The sequence below is a fragment of the Thamnophis sirtalis genome, unplaced genomic scaffold (assembly GCF_051295495.1).
Source record: "Thamnophis sirtalis isolate CommonGarterSnake01/CBP01778 unplaced genomic scaffold, rThaSir2_p1.2 scaffold_7, whole genome shotgun sequence".
In the NCBI taxonomy this organism is placed as follows: domain Eukaryota; kingdom Metazoa; phylum Chordata; class Lepidosauria; order Squamata; family Natricidae; genus Thamnophis; species Thamnophis sirtalis.
Genome location: NW_028261387.1, coordinates 46,005,673 through 46,025,096, shown reverse-complemented (window position 1 = coordinate 46,025,096; position 19,424 = coordinate 46,005,673). Strand labels below are relative to the sequence as shown.

The 19,424-nt window shown below is 42.4% G+C and overlaps 1 protein-coding gene across 2 annotated transcripts in view; it reads left to right on the top strand.

Moving 5' to 3' along the window:
• Positions 1 to 19,424, top strand: part of LOC106544034 (chemokine-like protein TAFA-5) — a 30,293-nt gene that overhangs the window by 9,338 nt on the left and 1,531 nt on the right. The window contains exons 2-3 of one of the 2 annotated variants that reach the window (XM_014060173.2): positions 2,991 to 3,143; positions 5,780 to 5,907. In XM_014060173.2, coding sequence (XP_013915648.1) covers positions 2,991 to 3,143; positions 5,780 to 5,907 — 281 coding nt within the window. The remainder of the gene's footprint in view (positions 1 to 2,990; positions 3,144 to 5,779; positions 5,908 to 19,424) is intronic. The other variant, XM_087719910.1, reaches the window with a different exon arrangement.

Below are 19,424 nucleotides of genomic sequence, written 5' to 3'. Positions count from 1 at the left end.
GCGCCCTTGGGTGTCAGCGCTGGTGAGCTGACCTGTGTTTTAGCTCAGCTGAGGCACGGCAATCCGCTCTGCCGCGTGAATCAGCTGAGCTACAAAACAAGGGAATATCGGATAGGGAACGACGGGGGCGGGAGGGCGGGGCCAACCAGAGGTGGTATTTGCCAGTTCTCCAAACTACTCAAAATTTCCGCTACCGGTTCACCCGAACTAGTCCAAACTGGCTGAATACCACCTCTGGTATGCATTTTTTCAAATATTTTATATTTAGAGCATGCCAAAACATGGCAGGAATTCAGACAGATCACCAAAAATATTATAGTCCAGAATAGATGATTAGTCAAATTGGGTAACCGTTGCAGGAAGGAGAACTCAGTGTCCGTGCCTAAACTGGGTCCGCAACTTGGGAGTCCTCCTGGACCCACAGCTGACTTTTGAACACCATTTGTCAGCTGTGACCAGGGGGGCATTTGCCCAGGTTCGCCTGGTGCACCAGTTGCGCCCCTACCTGAACCGGGAGGCTCTCACAACAGTCACTCGTGCCCTTGTGTCCTCTAGGCTGGAGTACTGCAATGTGCTCTACATGGGGCTGCCCTTGAAGAGCATTCGGCGACTTCAGTTGGTCCAGAATGCAGCCGCGCGAGCGATCGTGGGTGCACCTCGTTTCACCCACGTAACACCTATCCTCCGCGAGCTGCACTGGCTACCTGTTGATCTCCGGGTGCGCTTCAAGGTGCTTGTTGTCACCTTTAAAGCCCTTCATGGTATTGGATCTGGGTACTTGAGAGACCGCCTACTGCCAATTACCTCCACTAGGCCAATAAGATCCCATAGATTAGGCCTCCTCCAAATTCCATCAGCCGGTCAATGTCGACTGGCAACTACCCGGAGGAGAGCCTTCTCGGTGGCTGCTCCGACCCTATGGAACGAACTCCCCATGGAGATTCGTACCCTCACCACCCTCCAGACCTTCCGCATAGCCTTAAAAACCTGGCTTTCCCGACAGGCCTGGGGCTAAAGACTTCAACCCCACCCGAATAGTATGATTGTTGCGCGTTTTAATGATGTATTGTCTTTATGTGTGTATCTTGTTTTGTTTTTCCCTCCCCCTGGATTGTGAGCCGCCCTGAGTCCCCTCGGGGAAAAGGGCGGCATATAAATAAAGTTAAAATCAAAATCAAAAATCAAATCAAACTGCAGTTAATAGCAGGCTGTTAGCAAGAATGCCTATAGTTGTTGAACAAATCCATGTGATTTGTTTTTAATCAAGAAGGCAGGTCTAGGGAGTCAATAATTTAAGAAGCAATATCTGGCCAACCTGTTATACAAAGAAGAAATCAATATGGAAAAATATTGACACAAGGAGGCTTTGCCATTGCCCAGTTCTATCATGGACTTCCTTGGGTGGAGAAAGGAAAGGAAGATACATGGTCACTATGGCTGAGAGTGGTTCTCTAACTGAAGATCTAGTCTGTTTCTCATATCACACTAAATTGCAAATTTTTTGTTTGCTTTTTGTATAATTAATGGTGTGATCCCACTATTATGGTTTGCAAAACATAGCTTATGATTTACCAGTTGTGTGAATACAATTTTTTTGGTTATTTGATAAGCTATGGTTAAGCAAACTATAACTTGAACTTATGAATGCTGAACCAGAATGTGAGTTGTGCAATGATGGTAAGCTAATATTTCTTTAAAATTCAATCTTTGGCTCTAAGACAACAGGTGAAAAATGCTTCAGTATTTTCTGTCATATCCAAAGATGATATTATAGCTATATAGATATTAAACTAAGATTGAAATGCTTAAATTCTTATATGGCAACTATCACCTAGACTTTTTTTAATAAGGATAAAATTGGAAGAGGAACTATCTACGTTGCCTTGACCTTGTAAAGGAAGACCAAAGACACGAGCTATATAAATAAATAAAGCTTGCAGCAGGAATCATAACACTGTAGTGCAGATTAATGGCTTTGGAATTTCCTCTTGTTTGGCTAGGTTGGAGAGTTTATTAGGTTACCCAACAATCCAAGCTTGAATGGGCTCATGGTTTTCAGTGGGGAGCATACAAAAAAAAAAACACAACCCAGCTTTAGAAATAATCACATCCTCCCAGCCAATAAAAGAAATACAGCACAGCAACCAATTTTGTTGTATTTAAGTACAATGACAATAAAGATTATACTTCTATTGCAAGAGTTATCCATAGGCATATCTGGATATCAATGTCTTACATGAGAAGGGGCTTTATTTGTACACCTATGTATGGTCTGTGAATTTGTATGAATGTCTACAATGTCAAGGGACGTGGTGGCTCAGTGGCTAAGACGCTGAGCTTGTCAATCAGAAAGGTCGACAGTTCGGAGGTACGAATCCCTAGCTCCAGAGTGAGCTTCTGTTATTTGTCCCAGGTTCTGCCAACTATCAGTTCGAAAGCATGTAAAAATGCAAGTAGAAAAATAGGAACCAGTTTTGTTGGGAAGGTAACAGCATTCCATGCACCTTTGGTGTTTTGTCATGACGGCCGTATGACCATGGAGACGTCTTTGGGCAGTGCTGGCTCTTCGGCTTTGGAACGGAGATGAGCATCGCCCCATAGAGTTGAGAACGACTAGCACATATCTGCAAGGGGAACCTTTACCTTTACACAATGTTATCCTTTAGCAGAAGTTACCAAGAAGATGTTGATACAGTTTTGCATAGTCAATTAGTGTACTTGCTCATCATGTCTGCAAAACTGATGGTTTTGGGATTTCTATCTGTTAGATTAGAAAACTATTTGCTTCTACTCAATTGAATTGATTACCTGCCATCTTTTCCTGGGGCACCTGTATAAATTAGAGCTGTTGCCACCACAGGAACTATCTTTAGCTTAGGACCCAGGGTCCAAGCTCCTGATTTCCCTTTCTGGTAAATAGGCTGGATTATTTTCCTGCTTTATTTGTGTGTGTGTAAAAGGATTATTAAATCTGTCTTCTATCCCAACAGGAAAGGAGCTGGTGGTGGGGACATGTGAGATCACAGCCCTGGATAGAGATATAAGCCATCCCAAAAGGATGATTGCCCGACAAACAGCACGGTGTGCCTGTCGAAGAGGACAAGTTGCTGGAACAACGAAAGCAAAACCTGCCTGTGTAGATGGTAAGAAAGCAAGGCTGCCTTCACTCTTGTTTGATTGGACCAAAGATCCATCAGTCTGGCCCACGAGGGCCAGCAGTTTCATGCAAATGGCTGAGAAACATTGCAGGGACCCATGGAGGTCTCTGAGAGCACCTTAAGGGCATCAGTGATGGCTTTTCCATTCTGGAGGCTGCATTGTGAGCTAAAGCTAGGGGCGTTCCCAGAAATTAAAAGTTTAGAAAATTATTGAGTTTTGTTAGTGTAACGCAAGGGAAAAAAAAACAAAAATAAAACAAACTGGGTGGGTGGGTTGTTTTGTCACCACTAATCAACACAAGGGATGAGGCATTTGTCTTCTTTGACCTTTTGAAGGAGTTGCTACCCTGCCTTTGGATTCGATCAAGGCACTTACTAAAATGGGCCCATTAAAACTCCTCCTTTGCTAGTGTTTGGATATGTTTGGAACTAAACGATTGCCCTTAATCATTTATAACACTGTTACTATTTGTCCAACAATAGACAAATTGGTCTTGGCAAGGATAGATTTCTGTTTGTGTTATTAGATCATTCTATTAAAAAAAAAAGAAGTCAGGCAGTGTTTAATTTTAACAGCAAACTCCCAGAATAAGTGCATGCAAAAAAGTACAATTTTTTTTCCTGGAATTACATTACAATTCAAGAAAATCGACTGGCATGTAACACTGTTCATTCATGAGATTTTTCGCCTGATGCAGAGCTACTTTACATTCTTGTTGCAAGACCTCTCTCTCCCACCGAGGAGATACATCAGAACTTCTTTTTGATCAGTCCATTGCTGTAGATAGTTCACTGATGCCTGTTTAGAGGTTGGTGTTCAGCTGAACGGGGACTCCTTTGAGTTTTGAAACACTACCAATGTGTTCAGAATAGGGCCTCCAGCCTCATGATATCTGGGGTCGGTGGGCATGGGGAAATCTCTGTGAGCAAGAATTAGGGTTTCTGGGTGTGGTGGACAGCAATGTATTTGCAAGCACACCCAAAAAGGTTTTCCCATGCAGATCTCTCTGTTTTATCTATGAAAACCTTCAGCAGGTCAACCTCCCCTGGGTGAGGTCAAAGGAGGCAGCTCTTATTTGTAGTTCTCACACAGTTCTCCCTATTTCTGGATGCCCAAACAAGACTGAAATATGTGTGGGTGTGAATGTGGATATGTGAGAGAGGATAGATTCTGTGCTATGATTATGACCATAATAGCTGAACGGAGCAGCTGGATTGTGATTTCCAGTAGCTTTACCATGAGTGAAAGGGCTCCTGTTTCTGATAGAAATGCAATCTTGTTTTGATCCCCTTTGCTCTGAAGTCCTGTCCGTTTCCCCTCTTTACTAATCTGGGGAATTCTCAGGGAGGAATATTTTTCAGACGGCTGTCGAGCACTTTCTCTTTCCTTCCTTCCTGGACAAGCAGAACTCTGCTTCTTCTGAATCAATGTGTTGTGGAGCATTAAAGAAATGCATGTGATTGCAGAAGACCCAGCCACTGCCTAAATCAAAAGTCAACAACCTGAGCTGCAAAAGCCGCATGTGGCTCTTGACTTACTATGGAGTCCCTTGCAGCTTAATTTCCAAAACCTTTGGCAACCCTGATTTTGGACCAAAAACATCTACTTTGCCCTCTTTCACGCGTCAGAGATAAAAGAAGCAGTGAAAGAATTAGCCAATGTCACTTAAGTCTGCTTGCTTTGGCTTTTTCAGCTCTTGGCACACAGCCCCTCTCTTTAACTTTTGATTCCTGGAGGATGTAGCCCTGGAGAGATCAAAAGTTGCTCACTACTGGTGGATAGCCAGTGTTACTGACTTGAATGTGTGATGGCAAAAAGCTCTTTTCCAGGCCCTGCAGGATGCTTTCCTGAAGTTTTGGAATGCAGGCATCTGTTATCTTGTGTTGCTATGTGCTGTGGTTGTGCAACAGTAACATGCTCCCTAGTGTTGCTATGTGGGGAGGGGGGGGGAGGAAATATACGGGGCCTGTGAGTGGGTGAAGATGTATGGTGAACGTGAGGCTATTCTGAGCCCACAGGTGGTGGTTATCTCATATTTGAAGGAGTTGCAGCAGAAAGCACCATAGATGTAATCCTTCCTCTGCAGCTCTGTATTTAACCCCTTACGGTGCTTTCCCCCACATTTCACAGCTTCTACTTTTTCTCAGTACGATTGGCCTCTATTTTGAAACATTTTTCTCAATGGCAAAAAAATAAAAATAAATCCACAGCAGAATTCCAAGTGATCGAACACAAATCCATTCTGTACTGGAGAGTTGGTGCTCAGAGCCTTGCAGTCTTAACTCTGTTCATTCTAGCTCTATCCTAGGAGGTCCCTTCCCATAAGTGGAACGGAGATGGTGGGGTAGCTTACTGCAGGGACAAGAGATCTCATTTGGAAGGATGAGAACTTTTCCCAAATTTTGATGTCATCCAAATGTTTTCAGACTACAATTCCTAGACATCTCAGCTTGGCTTAACTGGAAGTTTGCACTGTAAAATGAATGACAAGGTTTTTTAAGTCTCATGTTTTAACGATAACTATTTTAAATGTGTGCCTAATTTTCTTTCCTCTCTTTTCTTTCCCTTCCTCCCCTTCAATGCTTCCTTCTTCTTTGACTTCCCTGCTGGTGTCTGGCAGCCCAGATCATTGTTAATAAACAGTGGTGTGGAATGGAGCCCTGTGATGAAGGGGAGCAATGCACTTTATTAATCAATCGTTCTGGCTGGAGTTGTACTAGGCAACTGGGACGAATAAAAACAGTCACAGTAAGTAACCTGCCCTGACTTCTTTCATCCCAGCCAGCAAATAGCTAAAGAAAGGCAGAAAATTGTGTATTGCAGGTAGATTTGAATTTGAATTTGAATTTATTAAAATTTATAGGCCGCCCTTTTCCCTGAGGGGACTCAGGGCGGCTTACAATCACAAGGGAGGGAAGTGCAACATCAAAAACAAAACAAAATGTGAACAAAGAAAAAAAAGTAAAACACAACTTTCGTTCAACAATCAAACACTCGGGCGGGTGAGTTAGGAACCTATCCCCAGGCCTGCTGGGAGAGCCAGATCTTGAGGGCTGCGCGGAAGGTCTGGATGGTGGTGAGGGTACGGATCTCGACGGGGAGATCGTTCCACAGGGTCGGAGCTGCAACAGAAAAGGCCCTCCTCCGTGTAGTCGCCAGTCGACATTGACTGGCGGATGGGATTCGGAGGAGGCCCAGTCTGTGCGATCGAATTGGTCGAAGGGAGGTAATCGGCAGGAGGCGGTCTCTCAAGTACCCAGATCCACTACCATGGAGTGCTTTAAAGGTGGTCATCAGTACCCTGAAGCGCACCCGGAGACCAACAGGTAGCCAGTGCAGCTCGCGGAGGACAGGTGTAACGTGGGCGAACCGCGGTGCGCCCACTATCACTCGCGCGGCTGCATTCTGGACTAACTGTAGTCGCCGGATGCACTTCAAGGGCAACCCCATGTAGAGCCCATTGCAGTATTCCAGCCTAGAGATCACAAGAGATGGAAATATGTTGGGTGTACCTTAGAGTGAAGAAACAAACTTGCTTAGGGATTGTATTAGACTACGGCTCCCAGATATGTGCTATAAAATTTGGGGCAAGTACCAGATGACAACAAAGAGTAAGAGGTTATCCAGGCCTATGACAGGTGGAAGGTCCCATTTGTAGTAATACTAGCAGTGGACAAATATCAGAAGAATACATTTCTGGAAGTGCATTGGCACAGAAGTTGAAATCATGCCAAGGCAGCAGGCTAGAAACCAGGAGACAGTGAGTTTTAGTCCCACTTTAGACCTGAAAGCTGTTCTGACCTAGGCTTCCCCAAAAAGCATGAGACAGAGTCCTGGTCCTGACAAAACCCCTTTTATTAAATGAATGTGAATTTATCTCATTCACATTCAGCAAAGGCCTGGTAAACAGTCTTTCAAAGGTGAAGTTATGACCACAGACATTATCTAGCTTGGAAAGCTGCCATTAAAATATTTTTTAAACACAGTGCTGTGCAAGGAAAGACTTGGCACAGAGTCTCTGAGATTCATGGACAGATCTTCACACTCCTGAAACAAATGAATGAACAAACAAATTTTTTCCTGCAAAACCCCCTCCCCTTTTTCTCCAGTTTTATTTCCTATGGGAGGGGCCGTTCACCATCCACCTGTGGCTTTATTTTCAAGTCGACCCTGATTTCTGAGCTGTTCTTTTCTTCTGGCAGCTCTGCGCATGCACACACTGGGAACAGGCTCCAGTTGTTCCTCTGCTTCCCTGCTATCTAGCTCTGAAGGCAGCAGACCTGCCAGATAGCCTTCGCCCCATCTCTGCCTCTGACGCAGAGCCCTTGCCACACCTTCCCCAGCCTTCAGAACTGGCCTGTGTTCCTCCCCAACCTCCTCACTGTCCGACTCTGCTGCCACTGGTGCCACAACAAAAGCTGCCTGGGTGACTTTGGGCAGTCAATCTGTCTCAACCCACCTTACAGTATTGCTATTGTGGAGAAAATAGAGGAGGAAGGGATACAGTCTGTTCAATACCTTGAGTTACTTATCAATTAAAAAGGTAGGATAAAAACATCAAATAAATAAATTCATGAAAGAATCTGCATGTGTACTACTAGGAACTGGATCTGTATTATGTGCAGATCTCAAAAAAACCCCTAAGGCAAATCTCAGAAAGTCTGGCGGGAAGACAGAGATGACTCTTTAGCCCCTTTTATGTAGAACGAGGGGGAGAGGGGAGGTCAAGCTTTCCCAGATGTTCCCTGGCCTAGAAATGAATGATCCACTTCTCTGGGAGGGGAACACCTATCTCAACTTGGAATTATTCCTTAGCATAGTTTGATGGCACATTGTGAATAAGAAGAGGTTCCATTTTCCCAGTTGTTTAACAATTAAATACAGTCCTTCTCCTGTTGAAGCCATTGAAAAAAAAAGCTTGGTGGGAATCCAGAAATGGATTATTGTGTAAATAGTTGCCCAATTGGCTGTTAGTGATCACAAAATGCTATTCTCAGAGGTCCCTTTTTTCTAAATTCTCTATGCAGATTTTTTAAAAATTTTGCGTCACTATTTGCTCCTATTCCTGATTAGTGCAGCTAGAAATAAAAGCTTGTTGCTGGCTTTGGTTGATCTTCAAAAATCTAAGCAAAGCAGGAAATAGGGAATCAAAGGCTAGTACTGTTGCCAAGAAAACAACTTGGACATGCCCAAATAGATACCAAGGAGGGTGTTGTTGTTTTTTTAGCATGAAGGAGTTTTTTCTTCTATAAGCTATAAGCAAAGGAGATCAGAATTGCTCTCACTGAGCAACAGGATTGTAAAATGTGATGCCACATGACTGAGCCACTTAGCACTGGAAATTCCATAAGTCCTGGTTGCCGTCATTAAGTGAAACACTGATGGTCCCTAAATGAAGTTGTCACATGGTCACCATTTTTAGCCTCTTGCCAGCTTCCCCGTTGATTTTGCTTGTTGGAAACTGGCAAAGAAAGTCACAAATGGCAACTACAAGACCACGAGACACTGCAACATCAGCATTGGGAATTGGGTGCTAAGCCCCCGGGCCATAATCGCATGGCCCAGGGGTGGGTTCCTGCCAGTTCTAACCTCTTCTATAGAAGAGGTTCCACAAATCTACAGTGCCATTTAGAACCGGTTCCAGCTCCCTCCCCCCATCTGTTGCACATCATCAAGATGAAAAGCGAGAGGAGGAATTCTGGGAGTCTTAAAGCTTTCAAGTTTGAACACCTCTGGGTTTTTTTCCCTAAAGGGTTAGGGGTGCAAAGGTCTTGTAATTTAACAGCTTTAAGACTTGCATGCTTCAAATGCCAGAGTTTCTGAGCCAACATTTTGGTTGCTAAGCAAGAGCATTGTTAAGTGCGTTTCCCCACATTTTACAAGTTGACCACGCCCACCCAGTCGCATGGCTGGCAAGCCATTCCCACCCAGTCACATGGCCAGCAAGCTACGCCCACAAAGCAGGCCACACCTACAGAAGAGGTTGTAAAAAAATTTGAAACCCACCACTGGCATGGCCACAGGAATACTGCAACAGCTGGAACCCCAAAGACTACTCGTAACTACCATTTGTCCAACATCTTGGCAAGTCTGAACTGTGGCTAAATTAAATGAGTAGTCATTAAGCAAGGACCACCTGCATTTTAGATGCCCTAGGACAGATATCGGCATGCCCTGGTATTGAGCAGTGCAAGTGCAGATTCCACAGTCCAAAAGCAAAATATCAGCAACTGATTCTGTTTGGGCATCTCTCCCTCTCTTTCTCTCTTTTTTTCTTTCCAGTTCGGTTTTTAAAATTCATATAATTCACAGGAGAATGCCGGAAAGAATGCAAATGGAATAAACTTGGATGGAAATATGACTGAATATTATCAGGCTGCATTCAGCATGCAGAACATTTGGGAGGGGTTGCTTCCTGTCCCCTCAGAGTTGGGGAGGGGAAGAGGCATGCCACAAAGCAAGGCAAGGCTGACACGAAATTTCAACAGGTATTTTCTACAGTTTATCTGGGCATGCCCCAGCTGCCTGAGGGGAATTAGCCTTGCTAATAGAGTGTTCTGACCTAGGGGTCACCAAATCATGAAACAGACTCCTTGTCCCGAAAAAACTCCTTTTTATTTGGCTAATGTGAATTCATCTCATTCACATCCAGCAAAGTCCCAGCAAACAGTATTTCAAGGGTGAATTTACAACCACAGACATTATCAGGCTTGGAGCTGCCAGGCTGATATCTTCCAAATGCAACGCTGTACAAAACAATACCTGGCAAGGAATCTCTCAGAGTCACAAACAAAGCTTCACACTAATTAAAAGAACAAATTGTCTCCTGCAAACTCCACTTACCTTTTATTCCCTATGGGAGTGGCCATTCACCATCCACCTGTGCCTTTACTCCCAAGTTGGCCCTTGTTCCTTAATTGTTCCTTTCTCCTGACAGCTCTGCGAATGCGCACCTCGGGAACAGACTCCAACTGTTCTTCTGCCCCACAGAGATCTGACTCCGAAGGCAGCTGATAACTGTTGGACAGCCCTGGCCCCATCTCTGCCTCCGACGCAGAGCACTCATCAGAGCCTTCCCCAGACTCCAGGACTGGCCCATGTTCCTCCCCAACCTCTTCATTGTCTGAGTCTGCCAGCAGCTCCGCTGGCTGCTGGCGGGCCACAACATAGAATTTGCACATGAACCAAAGCAGGACTTTGCCAGCTATTATTCTCACTCCCATGTGGGGACCTACATTTTGTGGAGTTCACTGTAATCGCATCAGAGACTGCGCCCTCCAAGGCCCTCCTAAAAGGGGCTGTTGCTGAGACAGGTAGAACGGGATTTGGATGACTCTTAAGCAGAGCTCTCTGGTGCGGAGGGAATGAGAAAGCTCACCCATTCTGGCACTGGGCCTCTCTTTGCAACATGAGAGGAAAACAGTGCAATTAAATGTCCTGGATTATTGCCTTGGGCCTCTGCTAAGCAGCACTGAGAGTGCTGCAGCCCAGTGTTGGCATAAATAAGGATGCCTTATTACTGACTCCAGTCACCTTCAGTGCAAGTTGTGATGGCTTTATCTGGAGCAAATACCAGCATTTATTTGAAGTCCTAAGGAAAATGTCTTCCTCACAGTCTGGCACTGTTGTATCCATGTTTGCAAATGTTTTAAAGCACTTCCCTCTACACTGTGCTGTTACTCTTTCCTGCCAAGCTCTTCTCAAGGCATTTTACCATCCCATTTGTTTGGCCTGAAATAGAGTGACTCATCAGGAAGCTGACCATCAGCCCCGAGATAAAAAGCCAAATGGTTGCTTGAGTTGCTGGTGAAAGGGAGGATGGGGACACAGATGGGGACAAACAGAGTGTAGGAAGAGGAGAGAGGGAGAGAAGAAGCAACTGAAAGAGAAAGGAAGGAAGGAAGCCAAAGGTGGAAAGAAGGGAGGGGAATGAATGGATAGTCCAATAAGAAAAAGTCACAATTAGACTGTTCCATAGAAATGAATCAATTATCTGTGGAAAGCCTACTGAAGAAGGACTACAGCAATCGCCCACCCCCATACAGTGGTTCCCTAACAACTGAGTTTGTGGATATGTCTCTATCTCCATGCGCTTTTAGATTCAGCCACCCTGTCTGATCTTACAGATGGTGGGGAGGCTTTCCATTCCTAAAACGAAAATTGTCTATCTGCCTCAAATTCACAGCTTTTAAAAACAGGCTGATTCTACATGGGAAATTTCTTAAGAGGTGCGTCTTGTATTTTCCGCAGCAGGTGTAAGTATCTGGTCAACCTTTTGTAAGATTAGAAGTGAAACAGGGTCAAGCTTGGTTAATAAGTGGATAGGGTACTCCCGAGAAATACATGGTCCATGCAATAGCCGGGGAATATGAAAAGTACTCCAGAAGAAGGCAAGCGATTGACTTCTCTGTCGCTGCCTAGAAAATTACTGATACATGGATGATGTGTCCATGAAATCTCCCAGTGTTGAACTTGGCTTGAAGGCAACTTACCTTTGTATCCTATTTAAGTAGTAGTTAGAAGCACTATTGAAATTTAGAGCTGAATGGGAAGTATAATATGGAAAGGCTGCAGGAAACCAAATCCTTAGAAATCTGGGGAATTGGGATAGTGGCACTATTACAGTTTTAATACAAACTAAGATTATTATCACTGTTCATATCCTGCCTATCCTCCAAGGAGATGAAGCAGTTTCTACCTCCTTCTATGAAATATTAAACTGAATGACAGTGAGTAGCCCAAAATCACATGGGAAGTTTAACGTCTGAATGAGGTTTTAGATCTCTGGAAATCTTGTCCAATACTTTCACTATTCTCTATGGCTCAGTGTGTACTGATAACTGCATCTTCACACAATTTCATTTATTGTTGTGGCATGTTGTGATGTGTGGTGTGGTACGATGTGGTGTGATGTAGTGTGATATGGTGTGATGTTACATTGGGAGTCAGCAACCTTAAACACAAAGATCCTAACTAGAAGCCCCTGTTCAATTCTGAAGCCGACCGGAAATCCGGTTCCCACACCATAGAGTCTCCTTCTAACACGACGTCCTTTTTCCTATACCTGTCCTAACGGAAAACCCTAACAATTGTGGAGCCGACCAATGACAGGGAGCCGCAGCAGAGAGTTGAAAGAGCCATGTGCGGCTCCAGAGCCACAGTTTACTGACCCCTGTGTTACATTATGTTGTGTTACATTATGTTATGTTATATGTTAAGTTGCTTTTATATTATGATACACCATAAATGTGGTGAAGAAGAAAAGTTTTGCTCATTTTCTCTTCAAGTAAAGGTTGGGTGGGGCTATTTCCAGAGCCGCAGTATTTGTTCTAGGTGCATTGGACTACAAGTTCTATCATCTCTAGCTAGCAGGGTCAGAAACCTGGGGAAAATGGGATTTGTAGTTCAGTCCTTTTTTAGAGAATGCCAGGTTGACAAAGACTGTTTTAGAATAAGCCTAGACTGAAATTAGCCATTACAATTAGGAGTGAACCAAGGAAGAAGAAAAGGAGAGAAAGGAAATGCCAGTTAGAAACACTGAAGCTGAACATCTCCCCATCTGATTGCTCAGACCCGGAACAGCTGGTAGACTATAGCAGGGTCTCCAACATTGGCAATGTTAAGCCTGGTGGACTTCAACTCCCAGAATTCCCCAGCCAACTGGGGATTTCTGGGAGTTGAAGTCCACCAGGCTTAAAGTTGCCAAGGTTGAAGACCCCTGGACTATAGAGTGAATGAGACTTACTGCAGTTTACACAAAACAAGCTTGTGGGGAGCTGGAGTTCCAGAAATTATCTTCTGAAAGATGTACTAAGTGCTATAACTGGAGGTGAATAAAGGGCATTTCCTGGGGGGGGCGGGGAAGTGCTGACAGCCATCATTAAGGCTTGCACTGCTCACTCATGCATTGCATTAGACCAGTGGTTCCCAAACTTGGCAACTTTAAGACTTGTGGACTTCAATTCCCAGAATTCTCCAGCCAGCTCTGCTGACTGGAGAATTCTGGGAGTTGAAGTCCACAAGTCTTAAAGTTGCCAAGTTTGGGAACCACTGCATTAGACATTTGGGCTGCCAAGACTAGTTACCAAAGAGTTCCTGTGCCTGTAATAGTTGTGCTGAAATACATTCCAACAGGTGCGAATTTTCTCAACTTTGTCATATTCTGTATTCCTGTGCAACTTGTTCAAAGTATTGGGGGGGGGGTCCATTTGACATGGAACTGCCAACGAACATGAAACCCCCTGCTGAAATGGATTTTCTTTCTCCATATGTATTAGATTGTTGCATACAATGGCACGGATGGAAAAATGGAAAATGCATACCTGAATGGCATATGAATGCTTCGGTGTGTAAGAAACAGGTGAAATGCTACCAGTTCGGACCAGTTTGCCCAAACCAGTAATTAAAAAATGCTACCAGTTCGCCCGAAGTAGTAACATTTTTTTATGTTCCAATGATCAATTGTGCAACAATCAGCTGTGCCGTACGATTAGAAATTGCATGGCATAGCTGATTGTTGGAACATTTTTTTATTACCAGCTTGGGGGAACCGGTAGCATGCGTGTGCAAAGAAAACTGGTAGCGAAGCGAACCAGTAGCATTTAACCCTGGTAAGAAACATTTGGGGAACTCCAGTGCTGTATTTTTTGCTAAAGCCTAAATATATGTAATTGAAATAATAACACATTATTGATTTGAAATTGACATAACACATAGCCAACTTAGAACTAAGGAGAAATTTCCTGACAGTTAGAATAATTAATCAGTGGAATGGTTTGCCTCCAGAAGTTGTGAATGCCCCAACACTGGAGATTTTTAAAGAAGACATTGGACAACCATTTGTCTGAAATGATATAGGATTTTCTGCTTGAGTGGGGGGTTGGACTAGAAGACCTCCAAAGTTAAAAACATACCTGGTTTTTAACAGTTGGCTGTAGTTCTGTCCCTTATCTGTAGTCACTTCTTTTTGACTTAGTTCTTCAAAAACTCTGCCTCAAAAAATGGCTTCGGAGGAGGGAATCTCTATCCAACACCTGTCATGAAGCCTTAACAGCAAAGCTATTTAGCTTCTCTGCAATCTTTCCATCTTCCAGTAAACCTTCCCAGATAACCTTATTTAATGACTTGCCTGGCCTTCCAATCCTTCTTAGAGTCTTCCTTGTAGTTGAATAGTTTTGTGTTTTGTTTTACTTGTTTTATACCCAACTTAAATTGGCTTTTCTGGCTTTCTTTTTCTTTCTTTAATTGGATACGGTTTATTTTTAAGGGAAATGGTATTGTCCTTCACAGTTGACTTGACTGTGCACATCAATTACATTGGCATTGTCTTGGACTTGTTAATCCCTGTCACTTTTTCTATTAGCCATCTTTCCCTTTTGTGGAAATAGTTTGTATTATCACACTTTTAAACAACTTTTTGTTGAAACTCTCTTCAACTTAATTTTAGTCATCTTATTTTTTAAGTTGTTTGTCAAATTCAGTTACCTGACCTTAGGCACTTCTGTGGGTAACTCTTCTAAGGCATAGTTACTTATTCTGTCTAGGAATGTCACAGTTTGAATGAATGCCTATACCTTTTGAATCAGGTTAACGTTATATTTTTATCTTTTACCTAACTTCATTTACTCTTGTTTCGTTGTATCATTTCTAATCAGGGAAATTACAGTAATAATATATGTATATTTTTTTAAACTGAACGTTTCTATCAATTGAGATTATATAGAGTTTAGGAAACTTTGTGAAGTATTTGATGTCCATGTTTTCCAATAAAGGAGAATATTTGTAGCTCAAAGTTGAAATGAGGGGTCCTTGCTGCTCTCTGAACTTAGTTGTTTTATTTGCAGTTGTTTCATTACCCAAACTAGTTAACTTCATTAGTACTGATGATATTACCTCGTTTGGGTAATGAAACGTCTGCAAGAAAACAACCAAGTTCAAAGAGCACCTCATGAAGATACATTTCCCAACCAAAACTTCTCAAGATTTTTTCAATACCAACACATCTGAAGGGCATCAGGATGAAGGAGTCAGCGCTTAGTTTGGCAGGTTTTGAAAAGTAAAGTAGGTTTGGACCCAGCTAGTACCTGGATGAGAAATAAACAGGAAATTCTAGGCCTCTAGGTGAGTAGGTATCCAGAGGAGGGGAAGAACATGAAAGGTAATCAGGTCATCATATAAGCCCAGTGGTGTGATTCAGCCAGTTCATACCTATTTGGGAGACCGGTTGTTAAATTTCTCAGCAGTTTGGAGAACCGGTTGTTGGAAGAAATCGCATTCTGTTTTTTTCCACTTTAAAGGGCAAATCCTGTAAGAAAGACAGGAAGGAAACATTCTGGCGTTGTTTCTAGCCTAATCTTTTTTGCCCTGCTTACAGAAACTGCCTCTCTGGTTAACCCTTATTACATTGTAACAGCTAAGGTGAAGCGCCCATCAACGTGAGTGACGTTGAGTGGGCTATGCCCACCAGTCACATGACTACCGAGCCCTTCCTACCCAGCTGTTAAATTATTTGAATCCCACCACTGTATAAGCCCATAACTTACTATATATTTTGGTTTAAACTATTTATATGACCATCCACCCTAAAGCAGTGACTCTTGTGCCATACAAAGGGATGCAAATACATAATGGTAGTATTTATGTTCTAAGACTATTATACAGGTCTCATTTTTTCTCATTATGACAAGCTGTAGGGTAGACTGGGAAAACCAAATAAATCCAAGAAGAATGCAGTGCCAAGTCATCTTCATGTTATCGCCAAGATTATTGTGTGGTTGTGTCTGATGTCATCGAGAATTGAGTACAACTCAGGAAAGATCTGACTTTATCCTTCATAAAAATAGATATTTTTCCAGATCTAGAGCTCTTTAGAAATGTTGCACTACAATTTTAATGTCCCTTTAAATGGTTGCTATTTTATTCTGTCTATATACTCATTGTCAAGTTCTGTTTGTTTGCAATTCAAGCCTTGAAATATCCCCAGTATTAGTCTTCAGAAAAATCACACCCTAAATGAGGTTCTGCTGAATTCTTACATAAATCAAATATGTAACATGTAGCTGCCCATCTGTTTGCTTGTTTATAAAGCTGCAAGAATTTGGGGGCTCAGTCCTAATAGCATATGGAGTGGGAGCTGCAGTCTGTCCATCCACCCATTTGTTTTGTAGTTTTTCCCTGGATCTGTTTTTTTAAAAAATAAATCATTCTTTCTCCATTGGCATCAATTGGAGCTGAGTTTTTAATATTTATTTTAATAGAGGGATTGCAGTTGTAAAATGGGAAGGCTGAAATGTCTTTCTATTTGTGCAAATCTCAAACAGAATTGAGTCCCTGCACACTCCATACCAACATAAACAATTGGAAGGACAGCTGCACATGATGGATTGATTGTGTCATACTGTTTTGTCCTCTGCTCTCTCTCTCTCTCCAAAATCAGTTTGAAAACCACTCTACTACTTTCTTGTCTCACTGTAGTTCAAGTGGCACTTGTCCCATTTGTGCTGGCTCAGCTTATTCCAAGGGTCCCTAGTGCCTAACAAATCTAAGCCTTTCTTCCCAACACCACTGTCACATCCATGCATTGAGACGTCTCTGCATGCAATTTTCTGACTGTTTCTGGAAGATAAATTCACTTTGGGCATTGGAGGTGCGGGGGGGGGGGGGAACGGGTTGATGGGAAAGAAGAAAGATTCATCCATATTTATCAAACTCCATCACAGATTTGGCAAATCTGCCTGATCACCCCAGCTATATTTTGCATTATTAAATATTCATACAAGCTAGTTGACAGTGTGGAATTTGTACATTTTTTGCTCCTGAATCATTTATGTACAATCAGAAGAGGCAGGGGCAGCGTTTTTCCTTAACAATCTCTTCTCTCCCAGCCAGCATCATGGTAACCATGCAGTCTTTGGACTCCGTCATTGTTATTAACTGAATTTGTAAAGCAGAACATTTAATAGAGAATGGCTTTGAAAAGTTTTCAAAACGGAACTGTTGAAAGGCTGCAAAAACTTTCAGTAAAAGAGGATTTTCTGCTAAATTCTCAAATGAACCTCCCTCCCTTCCTCCCTTCTTTTTCATACAGTCCTTAACTTATGACCACAATTGAGCCCAAAATTTCTGTTGCTCATTTGTGACATGAGTTTTGCCACCATTTTATGTCTTTTCTTGCCACAGTTAAGTGAATCATTGCAGTTGTTAAATTAGCAATATAGTTAGTAAGTAAATCTGGCATTGACTTTACTTTTTGCAAAAGGGGACCGCATGACTCCAGGACTCTGCAACCATTATAAAGATGAGCCAGTTGCCAAATATCTCAATTTTGATTACATGACCATGGGGATGCTGCAATGGTCATAAGTATGAAAAATAGTCATGTCACTTTTTTCAGTGCAGTTGTAACTTTGAATGGTTACTAAATGAACTGTTGTAAGTCAAGGACTACCTGTACCTATTTTAAAAGTTACCTGCTATAGGGATAGAACTATTATCATTCCCATGTTTCAAAAGTTTTATTTTCTTTTAAAACAAACATTTCATCATTCCTCAATCAGTGAGGCATCTGAGTACAATTTTTTTGTGTGTCAAAATAGTTCTAGTTTACCACCAAATTCTTGTCTAGCCTAATGTATACCCCTCCCTCCCTCCACCCTCCCCCCCAACCCCCCTCCTGCTCCCCCCCCCCCGACTTCCCAGAACCTGTACACGGTATGGATTTTTAACAAACACAGTCTAAAATCTATTGAGAAAAAAGAAATAAAGAAATTAATGACATCTCTGAGAACTATTATCATTCCCATTGTAGTCCTCCCAGCTCATATGTTCTCCAGTCCCAAAGAGAAGGTAGACAGGAAAATTTTAAAGCATTGTAATTCCAATTTGTATAATCCATCCCTTGACAGGGGAGTGCCTTTGGCGAGCCTTAGACAGAGAACTGCAAGCTAATTAGGTAAACATGGAATAAGTGTATTCCCATTCTGCACCTTTTCTTTCTGAGTATATGTTCTTTTATACTCCATTTCTTTCATAAACAACGTTTTCTCAAATTTATGGATAGGAATCTGAATTCCTCCCCTTTTGTCCATTTTTGAAGTAGGGTTTCATTAGAATGGCTATCAAGCTTCAGCATCTATTGTGGGGCACTGGGCCTATAATTATAAGATCAGCCATGGTGGCACAGTGGTGAGAGTGCAGTACTGCAGGCTACTTCTGCTAACTGCCAGCTGCCTGCAATTTGGCAGTTCAAATCTCACCAGGCTCAAGGTTGACTCAGCCTTCCATCCTTCAAAGGTTGGTAAGACAAGGACCCAGATTGTTGGGGGAAATATGCTGACTCTGTAAATCACTTAGGGAGGGCTATAAAGCACTGTGAAGCAGTGTATGTCTAAGTGCTATTGCTATTACACTGTTCCACTTCTGTTATGCATCTATGCTATATCTCCTGGCCAACAATGCTTTTTCCTCCTGGGGACAACCTATACTTTCTACTCTTAAACATTTTTTTCTTTTGCTGCCCTCCCAGGTGTCTAGAGGCAGAGCCAGGCTCCATTAGACACACTGAAATGGGGATAGGGTGATTGGGACCTTGGTGAGATGGGGGCTCAGTGCAAAGTAGGCATAGTAAACTCAGAAGAAACTTAATGCACCAAGAGCCCAGCTTCAGAATTGTGTAAGAACAGTATTTCTCAAACTTGGCAACTTGAAGATGTCTGGACTTCAAGTTGCCACAGTTAAGAAACACTGGTATAAATAGTATACCTTTCATAAGCTGTCAGATCAGAGACAAGGATGTTATACGTGTCATGCCCTCAGGTATGAATTTTTCCCTCTAGAAAGTAAATTAGAGAGGAAATTTTCTCTGTTTTACACAGTGTATCTATCCTGCATGGCATTTTTGCTTACATATTCAAATTAAGGTGCCTTATTTTCATCGTTATTTCTAACAGTGAGAGGGTCAGAATAAGAGCATCTTTAGATGACAGGGACAGTGACCACATACGTATAACTAATATGTCCTATTTTTTTTCACTGATTATTATCACATAGAACACATTTTAAATGCACTAAGTAATCATACAGTGAAAAGCATTTCATATCACCCCATTCATAACATATGAGATGTACTGGCATAGGACATTTTGCTTGTTGTAAATCTTCCTATTAGTCTTTCACTTTCGTGTTAGGAAGCCTCACAATTCCCTTAAGAAAGACTGAGATCCAAAAAATATAAAGATGGATCAGATAAGTCTTTGAAGAAAAAGTTT